Raw genomic sequence first — 12950 nt, 5'->3', positions numbered from 1 at the left:
ACTCTCCCTCCTGTTGCTGTTCTTAACGTGTAAAGTTTATGATGACAGTGTTGTGATGTCTCCTGTACAGATGTTTTTACGGTCCTGTTGAGGGACACCGACTTGAACGGGAGGCAATTAGTAAGCACAGCTGTGACACAGGAATCTTCTGGAATGTTAATGTTCTGGAACATGGGATCAGACTCTGTACAGCGGGCTTGTCTTTGGGATACTGATGTAGATTTGCACAAGTTCTCCGAACTTGTCATTTTGTCAAACAAGGCAATGATGTAGCATATAAATGCAGAAAAAGTCAGGTACCCAGGTTAGGATCACAATGTGTACATAAAAAAAGACAATTAGTTGCAATTGAGACCATGCTTTTGTTTCGTCTTTTCAATAAAAATATTTGACAATTTAAAATAAAATACTCAAATGAATGGGAGTTATAAATATAGTCATATGACTTGTTTACTACATACAGCCATAGCAGGAGCGAAGAAGCCTGATGCATAGTTTTTTATAAAGTGCAAAGAATCAGTGTGTAACAGAGGGAGAAAGAGAGTGGCCAAAATATTAAGGTGCTCAGATCCGATTCAGAGATTGACCTCAAACATGTCAGTGAAGAACACATCACAAGAGAAGTACAGCCATTACTGTTGTCATGAGACAGAGAACTGAGCTAGTCTGTTAGCTAGTGCAAGTCCGGAACACTGCAGAGTGCTGTGACGCAAGTTCGACAGCACTTATCCTTGATCTGATGTGGTGGGTGAATGAGTTCTAGAATGTTCAGAAGAGTGACACACAGGACATTACATCTTAGGGCAACTGCTCTATACACACACACACACACACACACACACAGAGAGAGAGAGAGGCAGTAGCAGATAGCTATTTCTCTCAAATTTTGGGCACAAATTTGTTAACATACCTGTTAGTGAGCATTTCTCCTTTGCCAACGTAGTCCATCCACGTGACAGGTGTGGCATATCAAGAAACTGATTAAACAGCATGATCATTACACAGGTGCACGTTGTACTGGGGACAATAAAAGGACACTCTAAATTGTGCCGTTTTGTCACACAACGCCACAGATATCTCAAGTTGAGGGAGTGTGCAATTGGGAAATTCCACCAGAGCTGTTGCCAGAATTTTATGTTCATTTCTCTACCATAAGCCAATGTCATTTTAGAGAATTTGGCATTACGTTCAAACGGCCTCACAACCACAGACCACGTGTAACCACGGCAGCCCAGGACCTCCACATCCGGCGTCTTCACCTGCAGGATTGTCTGAGACCAGCCACTCAGAAAGCTGATGAAACTGAGGAGTATTTCTGTCTGTAATAAAGCACATTTGTGGGGGAAAAAATAATTCTGATTGGCTGGGCCTGGCTCCCAAGCGTGTGAGCCTAGGCCCTCCCAGGCACATCCCTGGCCAATCATGTGAAATCCATAGATCAGGGCCCAATTTATTTATTTAAAATTGACTGATTTCCTTATATGAACCGTAACTCAGTAAAATTGTTGCATGTTATGTTAATATTTTTGTTCAGTACAGTTCGACTAGGATCAGGGATTCACTAGTATTCTAACTAGCTGTCAACTATAGCTGACATTATGGTCCCTATCAACACAAAGGGCGAGTCTTAAATGACACCATATTTCCTATATACAAGGGTATCATTTCAGATTTGTACCATATATGTCAAACTTTACCAACTGTTCTGTATTTAACCTTTTTTTATTCAGGTTAGTCTCGTTGCAATAACATTTATTTTTCAACAGAGACCTGGTCCAATGATCTACTGCTATGCTCTCATATTTAAAGTAGTCACATTAAAATCCTGTACAGAAAAATAATAAATAAATAAATAAATCAACAATACAGACTTTCGCTAGCCACTGGATAGATTAGCAAAGAAAAAAAACTTCATTCAGTCCAGTTTGATAGGTCGTCTTAGAAAACCAATCACTTTCCCATCAAAACAACCTGCTAAACCTTCAGCCTGCCCGTTTCTACTTCAGCCAACTTGCCGTTGTCATGTCTGGCAAGAAAATGTAGGGTTGGCTAACACAGAAAAAGGCAGGTACCCAAGACTAGAACCTCAACTTCAACCTAATATCCCCTGTTTCCTGACAGCTTAGGGCCCAAACAAGCTACAATCATATCATCAACCATTCTAGAAGAGCTGTACGTTACACTGTGTAGTTAAAGTCAGCTGGGTATGATATAATTGTTTAGCGGAACTCCGGTAGAAGGGAACTGCCTGTACACAAGCTTGAGAAAGCTGGGATGGATTCAAAAGGGAGCCAGGTAGACAGGAGGTGTTGGCAGAAGAGACAGAGGAGGAGAAAGAAGGAGGAAACGCATCATAGGGATGGAGAGATGGGGCGGTAGAGGCCGTGGGAGCCGAGATACCGCTGCTCTACTTGGTCTTCTTGTCCTCAGTAGGAGAGTAGGGGGGAGGTTTGTCCTGGAGAAGAGGAGAAAAACACAGCGTTATTACAGATATACACAGTACGGAGGACAAAATCAACCCTGAGTTAAACCCATTTGATTAAAGTGCTACATTGATACTATGCTAATCTGATACCCTGTCAGTTCCTATGCTGGATATAGCAGGATAACATTTGGCATTTGCTTTGACTGGTTTCTCCAACCTGTCTGTTTCTGATTTTGGGCTGTAGCCATCATTACATTCTGTCTGCTGGTTGTTGTCATGCAAAAGACGTGCTGGTCTCACAGTAATTGACGGCTAATTAACATAAACGTTTAGCATCTCCAGGCCTCAACTCATTAGGATATGAAGAAATTGTATTTCAGAAGAACAGAATACGAGTTGGCCTACTGCATGTTATCTGGCTATGCACCGCGCCATAGGCTGTAGGCTTCATTTAGCAGACGATATACAGTGCCTTGCGAAAGTATTCGGCCCCCTTGAACTTTGCGACCTTTTGCCACATTTCAGGCTTCAAACATAAAGATATAAAACTGTATTTTTTTGTGAAGAATCAACAACAAGTGGGACACAATCATGAAGTGGAACGACATTTATTGGATATTTCAAACTTTTTTAACAAATCAAAAACTGAAAAATTGGGCGTGCAAAATTATTCAGCCCCTTTACTTTCAGTGCAGCAAACTCTCTCCAGAAGTTCAGTGAGGATCTCTGAATGATCCAGTGTTGACCTTAATGACTAATGATGATAAATACAATCCACCTGTGTGTAATCAAGTCTCCGTATAAATGCACCTGCACTGTGATAGTCTCAGAGGTCCGTTAAAAGCGCAGAGAGCATCATGAAGAACAAGGAACACACCAGGCATGTCCGAGATACTGTTGTGAGGAAGTTTAAAGCCGGATTTGGATACAAAAAGATTTCCCAAGCTTTAAACATCCCAAGGAGCACTGTGCAAGCGATAATATTGAAATGGAAGGAGTATCAGACCACTGCAAATCTACCAAGACCTGGCCGTCCCTCTAAACTTTCAGCTCATACAAGGAGAAGACTGATCAGAGATGCAGCCAAGAGGCCCATGATCACTCTGGATGAACTGCAGAGATCTACAGCTGAGGTGGGAGACTCTGTCCATAGGACAACAATCAGTCGTATATTGCACAAATCTGGCCTTTATGGAAGAGCGGCAAGAAGAAAGCCATTTCTTAAAGATATCCATAAAAAGTGTCGTTTAAAGTTTGCCACAAGCCACCTGGGAGACACACCAAACATGTTGAAGAAGGTGCTCTGGTCAGATGAAACCAAAATTGAACTTTTTGGCAACAATGCAAAACGTTATGTTTGGCGTAAAAGCAACACAGCTCATCACCCTGAACACACCATCACCACTGTCAAACATGGTGATGGCAGCATCATGGTTTGGGCCTGCTTTTCTTCAGCAGGGACAGGGAAGATGGTTAAAATTGATGGGAAGATGGATGGAGCCAAATACAGGACCATTCTGGAAGAAAACCTGATGGAGTCTGCAAAAGACCTGGGACGGAGATTTGTCTTCCAACAAGACAATGATCCAAAACATAAAGCAAAATCTACAATGGAATGGTTCAAAAATAAACATATCCAGGTGTTAGAATGGCCAAGTCAAAGTCCAGACCTGAATCCAATCGAGAATCTGTGGAAAGAACTGAAAACTGTTGTTCACAAATGCTCTCCATCCAACCTCACTGAGCTCGAGCTGTTTTGCAAGGAGGAATGGGAAAAAATGTCAGTCTCTCGATGTGCAAAACTGATAGGGACATACCCCAAGCGACTTACAGCTGTAATCGCAGCAAAAGGTGGCGCTACAAAGTATTAACTTAAGGGGGCTGAATAATTTTGCACGCCCAATTTTTCAGTTTTTGATTTGTTAAAAAAGTTTGAAATATCCAATAAATGTCGTTCCACTTCATGATTGTGTCCCACTTGTTGTTGATTCTTCACAAAAAAATACAGTTTTATTTCTTCATGTTTGAAGCCTGAAATGTGGCAAAAGGTCGCAAAGTTCAAGGGGGCCGAATACTTTCGCAAGGCACTGTATGCTTATAAAAGTCACATGCCGTTATTTTACATGATTTTATTTTAAGAATAATTTGAAACAAGTCCTATACACTAGATTTAGAGGTATTTGGCAACTTTAGTTGTGAATGATACAAACCTTAGATCTTTGAAATCAAACATATATGGGCTACATGATGCGACCCATAGGCTATTGATGATTTGAGAAAGTCATTTAAAAAAGCTTAAAAACTCTGTTCCTACAGCTCCCCCAGTGCTCTGTACGCCATAGGCTCACCAACCCTGTTCCTACAGCTCCCCCAGTGCTCTGTACGCCATAGGCTCACCAACCCTGTTCCTACAGCTCCCCCAGTGCTCTGTACGCCAAGGGCTCTCCAACCCTGTTCCTACAGCTCCCCCAGTGCTCTGTACGCCATAGGCTCACCAACCCTGTTCCTACAGCTCCCCCAGTGCTCTGTACGCCATAGGCTCACCAACCCTGTTCCTACAGCTCCCCCAGTGCTCTGTACGCCATAGGCTCACCAACCCTGTTCCTACAGCTCCCCCAGTGCTCTGTACGCCATAGGCTCACCAACCCTGTTCCTACAGCTCCCCCAGTGCTCTGTACGCCATAGGCTCACCAACCCTGTTCCTACAGCTCCCCCAGTGCTCTGTACGCCATGGGCTCTCCAACCCTGTTCCTACAGCTCCCCCAGTGCTCTGTACGCCATGGGCTCTCCAACCCTGTTCCTACAGCTCCCCCAGTGCTCTGTACACCATGTGCTCTCCAACCCTGTTCCTACAGCTACCCCAGTGCTATGTACGCCATGGGCTCTCCAACCCTGTTCCTACAGCTACCCCAGTGCTCTGTACGCCATGGGCTCTCCAACCCTGTTCCTACAGCTACCCCAGTGCTCTGTACGCCATGGGCTCTCCAACCCTGTACCTACAGTTCCCCCAGTGCTTCATTTGGGAAACCAAGTGAAATATGTTTGGGAACATCAATAGTATTACGTTTTCACAAGGAAACATTTAATTCGACTGTTGACAGTCCAACTCTCTGCTTGCTTGAGAAAGGAATGTAGGAGAGAGAGGAGATGGAAATGCTAAAAAGTCACACTTCAGCCTATTAATTATGAAAATATTGTTTTAAATCCCTATTACTAGGGAATTTGCAATTTCACTAGAATTGTAAGCTAACGCTGTAAGCCTGCCTCAGCCTATATGTTCTTCCCCAGAATCATATATAGAATGTTTGGAGCGTAGCATAAGGTAACCTGTCCATCCAGTATGCATGATAATACAGTCCTCACTCAAAGAAGATTACTAGAATTTGTTATATTTTGGAGTACAGACTCGACCAATTATGTACCAGACGTCTGAAATCAGTTTTTATGTTTCTGTGCAATTGTGTAATATGCAGTAGGCGATGTATTGTATAACGGGACAATAGAGCCCTGAGTATCAGGCCATTAGCAACCTGATGGTAGTTAGCAAATTGGGTACTACCAAATCATGTCCAGAGTGCATAAAAGGAGATTACGTGACTCAAAAGGCTATGTGGAATTTTACTGTGGTCATGACTGCCGGTGTGGCGGTAATACGGACACAACAGCCCTAGTCTGGCTACTCTCCACCTGAGAGGAAGTGAGCACCTGTTCTCTGGTTGCACTGTAAGTTGGATGTCTCTCACAGGTCTCTGTACCATTGGATTGTTTCTCTCTCATTGGTCCTGTGCTGCATCCTGCATGGCATTAATTGGCTGTACTCTAACCTGCTCTTTGTTTATTGGGTCAGGCAGCTGTCTGCATTGACTTGTCCTGATGACCCTGCCTCTCCTACCTGCTACTGGGCCAACAATTTAAATATAATGGGGAAAATCCATACCCTACTAAAGTGAAATGTTATCTATGTGCATTTGATAGTCAGATTTACAGTGGTAAAAAGGTGTACCTGTGGTAGGTAGACGGGAGGGAGTGTGGCACAGCTGGCACTGGCTGCTGCCTCTGCTGCCTTTGCCTCGGCTGGGGGAGGAGAGAAGCAAGTTAATTAATTGTCCTGTTATTTAATGCTTTGGCAGCATGGGATCGCTCACGTCACGCCAATTAAAACTATCACTGATGAAGGAACTTTGCAAGAGTGAGTTAGACAGAAAGAAAAGGAGAGTGTGAGCGAGGGGAAGGAGAGAGAAAGCGAGAACCCAAATGTATTCTGACCTGCAGGCGTGGAGGGCAGGTCAGGGTTGTGGGGGGCCTGCTGTCCCAGGGGGGCGGAGTAGGGAGGAGGGGGCATGTAGGCCGCAGGGCCATCAAACTGGGCGGGGTTGGGGTAGAATGCATCTGGAAAGAAACAACAGACAGTGGTTAGATATGAGATGCATTAATACATGGACTGTTTTGTGGGATTAAACTATTTTTCAAAGTTCAGTTGGACAAGTACAAAACATTAAAAGGGGGACAACAGTCGGCTTCGTGTCTGGTCAGTACCTGGCGGAGGGGGGTTGGGGTAGGAGTACCCGGGTGGGGGTCCCGCCGGGTACCCATTGGCTGGGGGAGGAGGGTAGGCATATGCCCCGTTGGCCATGTACGGACAGCCCCCAAAGGCACCACTCACAGGCTGCCCTCTGGATGCTGCAAAGGGGAAGAGGAGAGGGGGAAACATCCATTTAAACTAGCTATTTCAAAAGGAGCTAGTCACTGGGTAAAATGGTCAAAGATTAAAGCTCCAAAGTTCTTCACCTTGTGCAGCGACCTGTAACATGCACTGTCCAAACTCAATGGCTCCTCCAGCAGCAAACACCAGCTTAAAGGTGGCACAGCCTTCCCAGCCTCCTGAGATCGTGATAGAAGTACAGTTAACTCTTTCAAAAAATAAAAGATTAAAATCTGGAATATGTTTTAACTAAAGCGAGCCTGTTCCTCCAAGGTTTGGCAGGGAGATCAAGAAGACTTTCCTTCTAAGTCCATTTTAAGCACAGAAGTGGTCCTTGGCTAGGTATGTCTCATAAATGTACTTATTATAGTCACTTTACCTCTACCTACATGTACAAATTACCTCGACTAACCTGTACCCCTGCACATTGACTCGGTACCGGTACCCCCTGTATATAGCCTCATTATTGTTATTTTATTGTGTTAATTATTTTTTTACTTTAGTTTACTTAGTAAATATTTTCGTTACTATTTTCCTAACGGCATTGTTGGTGAAGGGCTTGTAAGCAAGCATTTCACGGTAAGGTCTACTACACCTGTTGTATTCAGCATTTCACGGTAAGGTCTACTACACCTGTTGTATTCAGCGCATGTGACAAATACAATTTGATTTGATTTGTGTTTCTCTGCTACTGACAGTGTGAAGTTCTTTGAGGTGTGGTGGTATACAGTCAGTCTCATCCTCTCACACACACACCTCCGGGCTCTGCGCTGACTGTGCCTTTGATGTAGTTGGCCCCCAGGACAGGCTGTTTGACCTCACAGCCCTTCATCAGGTAGAAAGGCATCATGAAGGACAGCAGAGCATCATGACCCCCCTTCGCCACAAAGATCACCTGGGGACAGACAACCTGGATTACACCCATCATTTTCTTTCATATCTAGTGCCTATAGGGTTAGGGACTGGGTTGGGGTGTTTGAAAAATGTGCACGGTAAAGAAGTGTGTCTCCTCTTACCCTGTAGGGGGTCAGGAAGATGCTCCCCTTCTTACTCTTCCTGAAGGCATCAGGCAGGCACTCAGCTTCACAGAATACAAGCTCCACGTTCTCATAGCTCATCAACACACTGATGGCACACACACACAGACTTGTCAACATATCATTTTGAAGTTGCAAGTCAATTCAGTGTTCATTTACCTAAATCAACATGAGAATTATTATTTTCCATAACCACAGATAAAAATAAAACATTTAAAAAGAACGTGCTTATGAGATCAGGGGGGCATTGTGCAACTGTCCGAGTTGGTCAGTTACCATAAGTGATCCATTGCTCATCTCCAGTAAAGACCTAGTAGGCTGTAATAGGCTTAGGCTTGGTGACACACTAGTGGCTGGCTAGACAGTTAGTTACAACACCTTAATACGTTTACCTGCCATGTCCGCATGACAGATACGTAACCCGTATTTCCGGGAAAACGGCATGATTAGTGAAGTAGCGTTGAGTGTAGAGGTGGATCAAATGACTATTCTTAGTGTTTGTGACACCCGCCGTTTGGTGAGAAGTAAGACCCGGTGGCAATGGCAAGACGGAGAATACCCAGTCTGTCTTGTTGAGCTTTGACAGTGTTTCTTCCTGATAAGGTCAGGTTGTAGTTGCTATTCTGTGAGGGCCTATGTTCCAAACCAGCTTCGGTGCTTTAGGTGCCAAGGATTCGGACATGTTGCAGCAGTGTGTAGACAGGCTATCCCACGATGTGAGAAATGTGTAGGAGGGCAAAGTCAGAGGGAGTGTACAGTTGCAATAGAGAAAGCCCTATGTCAATCATGGGGGTGCCCATGCAACTGAGGATCCAAAATGCCCTGTGAGAGAGACAGGTTGAGATTGCCAGAGTTTGAGTGGGGCAGAAAACGTCCTATGCTGAGGCAGTGAAGAGAGTAGAGGATAGCCCAAGGGTGAGTTAGGCAACTCCGAGGCCCCAATTGAGTAGGCCTGAATAGAGAGAGCCAGAGAGGATGAGTTTTAGTGAGGTTGGATTTCTTGCATTTATAGCCATGGTGATCAACCGCAATGCACTGATGGAGCAAAAATCACAGAAGATAGATCTGGTAGTTGCAGCAGCAAAGATATTTGGGTGTGAGAGACTTTAGTGCAGAAGATCTACAGGAAATTTTGGGAGAAAGGGTTCCATCTTCCCAGGCTGACGGCCTACTGTAGGATCGCTTAGGGCCAAGTAGTGGAAGTGGTGGGAAAAGTACCCAATTGTCATACTTGAGTACAAGTAAAGATACCTTAATAGAAAATGACTCAAGTAAAAGTTAGTCACCTAGTAAAATACCACTTGTGTAAAAGTCTAAAAGTATTTGGTTTTAAATATACTTAAGTATCAAAAGCAAATGGAATTGCTGAAATATACTTAAGTATCAAAAGCATGAATAATTTCAAATTCCTTATATTAAGCAAGCCAGACGGCACAATGTGTTTTTTTTTTTTTTTAAATGTATAGATAGCCAACAATCAGACATAATTTACAAACAAGGCATTTGTGTTTAATGAGTCCGCCAGATCAGAGGCAGTAGGGATGACCAGGGATTTTGATAAGTGTGTGAATTTTCCTATCAAAATGTAATGAATACTTTTGGCTGTCAGGGATATATATGTATGGAGTAAAAAGTACATTATTTTCATTAGGAAAGTAGTGAGGTAGAATATAAACAGTAGAGTACAGTTACCCCAAAAAACGGACTTATGTAGTACTTTAAAGTATTTTTAAACCACTGAGTAGTGGGATGGGGTTGTGGGTTTTTGGGGACAGTGTTTACGTGCAGGATTAGATGGTGCTGCAATTTAAGTTTTTGCTATTCCACTTTATTTTCTTGTTTTGTCGCAATGTGGAATGCACATTCCAAACTGAGAAAGGCAGCAATATGCCAAAAAGGGTCTAGTCTGCCAGAAATTCACAATAGGAAGAATAAGACTAGGTCAAATCATGACTTCAGTGATCTTCAGATCAGAGTTCTAGAAAGATGCCAGAGTTTCCGAGTTGGATGACCGTTCAGAGGTCGTTTTTTTTCCTCTCCCAGAGTTCCCAGTTGTTTTGAACGCGGCATAAACTCAACCTAAACTGATGAGCTGAAGTGACACTGACAGACAGTCAACACACGATTTGATTGTCATCATTATGCAAGAGTTAGCTTCCGAGTCCTGGCCAAGTTGTTGACAAGGCAAGATCTAATAGCTAGTTTGCTAGGTGCCTGAAAGAATACGCAATGTCAAAGCTACAGTAGCTACAATACATTGAATGGCTAGCTGGTAAAATACACAGAAAGCTAACTAACGTTACATAGTTAGACATTGCCTAGCTACATAGGGAGAATCTCAATTGCATACTCCTAGGTTCCTCCCCTCTGGCCTTCTCCTCCAAATGGGTTTTGAGGAGGTGAAGAGAAGACGAGGAGATTCCCCCATAGACACAGCTAACTAACGTAACTCTACCAAAGACTACCGCCAGTATGAAGACAGGAAGGAATTGCTTCTTGGATAGAAATTCCGGATGACGCTTGAAGGCGATGTCATGGCGATTGTTGGCTAGCGAAGCTCATGCGCATAGACACGTTAGGCTCGTCTCACGCCGAAATGCGCATGTGTAGACCGTCAACTCAAAGGCACTCCTTCGATATAAAGTCGTTTTTGACGAAAATAAAAACGTGTCAGTTTGTCACTTTCACGAGGTTGGAGTAATAACATGTTCAAATACTTAATACATTGGCACGAATCTAGGTGGTGCCTTTACATTTCATGAAAATTAACAACCAATTAATATGTTTTCACTTCACTCATTGACTTCTCCAACCCCCAAACCCCGGCCTGGTCTGTTTAGTCTGCTTCACAAGCGTTCACAGAAGTCTAGCGATGTTCCGTATCTGTGTTAAGAAACTCTGTGCGTCTACTACGGCTGGCTTGCTCAGGTTGACTGAAGAGCATTAGCTAGCTAGTGTGAGCAAGCTAGCTCTAGCTATCCAACGTTACCTTTCACTGTTGGTGATAATGACGCCTCCGGATTCTGAATTGTTCTTGTTCAAAGCCATTGCGATGTCGCTTCGTAACTACCGAGTGGAATGAACAAAGTAAAAGACTGACAAATGCAGTCTCAAATGTGAACTGGATAAAATCGTTGTGTAGTTTCACTAGTCCGCCTGCTTCACGGACCACTTTTGTTGTGATGCTGATGCGCCTGCACTTTCTGGCATGTTACGCCCACACGGCGGTGTCATCTCAAAGTGTCTCTCTGGCCATTTCTAGAGAGAGAGAGTGGACGACTTTAAGAAAGATGTCATTAAGGTACACAGTGAAGTGGTTTACCATACTGTATTTTGTTAAACATATTAGCAGTTGAATTTGAAAGAGCTCTACAGTACCTAATATTAAGGCTAACTATTTGCCTATGGGTGCAAGCATAGCTGCTGGAAATAGTGGTGCTGAGTAGGGGTGTGCCAAGTAGTCAGTTATTGTAATAGATATATGGGCAGGTTTCTGGATACAAATATGATCCGTGTATTTATTTTATTATCCGTGATTTTTTTGTTGTTGATTTTTTTTCAAATCAGGTGTCAGCACACAACTTTCTAATGTCAGTCATTCATATGTGCACGTTTCTAAATAACTCAACTGGCTAGTTTGCCTGTCTGTAAAGAGATGGGCAGGCTGTACTTTGATCCTGCTGCTCTGACAGAGCCTATTTCTGAGTCCACTCGCTTCCGATCACTTTTCCTCACATGATCATGATTTAGATTGCTGCTGCCTGATACTAGGATTTAACTTTAATTTATTTTGAATCCCTTTTTTGTTGTATCCAATTGGTAGTTACAGTCTTGTCCCATCGCTGCAACTCCCGTACGGACTCGTGAGAGGCAAAGGTCAAGAGCCACGCATCCTCCGAAACACGACACTTAACACAATGCCCGCTTAACCTGGAAGCCAGCCACACTAATGTGTCGGAGGAAACACTGTACACCTGGCAACTATGTCAGCCTGCATGTGCCCGGCCCACCACAGGAGTCGCTAGAGCGCGATGGGACAAGGGCATCCCGGTTAGCCAAGCCCTCTCCTAACCCGGACGGCGCTTGGACAATTGTGCACCACCCCATGGGTCTTCCAGTCGCAGACTTGAACTAGGATCTCTAGTGGCACAGCTAGCACTGTGATGCAGTGCCTTAGACCACTGCACCTCTCGGGAGGCCCCTGATTTGACTTTTCTAACATTATTAGTCATTTAGCAGACACTCTTATCCAGAGAATGAGTGTATCCATTTTCCATTTATACTGGTCCACCCATGGGAATCAAACCCACAACCCTGGCATTGCAAGTGCCATGCTCTACCAACTGGGCCACATGGGACTAAGCATATCAAGCTATCAATATGCATAATATCAAAAAAATCGGGACAAGGCTAGAGAATGTAATATGAAATGCTGATGCGGATTCTGACCAGTGGAGGCTTCTGAGGACGGCTCATAATAATGGCTGGTATGGAGTCAATGGAGTGGTATCAACCACATGTAAACCATGTTTTTTGATGTGGCACATGCGCCGAATACAACTTTACTGTGAAATGCTTACTTACAAGCTCTTGACCAACAAGGCAGTTTTAAGAAAGTTTAGAAAAGATTTTCACAATAAACTAAAGTAAAAAATAAAAAAGTAACAATAAAATGTAAATAACGAGACTATATACCAGTACAGAGTCAATGTGCGGGGGTACAGGTTAGTCAAGGTAATTGAGGTAGTATGTACATGTAGGTTGGGGTTTAGTGACTATGCATAGA

General features: G+C 43.6%; 1 protein-coding gene across 1 annotated transcript; it reads right to left on the bottom strand.

Moving 5' to 3' along the window:
* Nucleotides 1–1703: 1703 nt before the first annotated feature.
* On the bottom strand, nt 1704–11419 carry wbp2 (WW domain binding protein 2). The gene is made up of 8 exons (XM_021575618.2): nt 11154–11419; nt 8144–8252; nt 7884–8022; nt 7214–7306; nt 6962–7105; nt 6692–6814; nt 6429–6499; nt 1704–2455 (listed from the first exon to the last, which is right to left on the bottom strand). Exons 1-8 carry the CDS (start codon nt 11210–11212, stop codon nt 2408–2410), a joined length of 786 nt encoding a protein of 261 aa, XP_021431293.1. The 5' UTR covers nt 11213–11419; the 3' UTR covers nt 1704–2407.
* Between the last annotated feature and the right edge of the window lie 1531 nt (nt 11420–12950).

The sequence above is a fragment of the Oncorhynchus mykiss genome, chromosome 20 (genome assembly GCF_013265735.2).
Source record: "Oncorhynchus mykiss isolate Arlee chromosome 20, USDA_OmykA_1.1, whole genome shotgun sequence".
Classification (NCBI taxonomy): Eukaryota; Metazoa; Chordata; class Actinopteri; order Salmoniformes; family Salmonidae; genus Oncorhynchus; species Oncorhynchus mykiss.
Note: the sequence above shows the minus strand (reverse complement) of the source record. Positions and strands in the feature narration are given on the sequence as shown.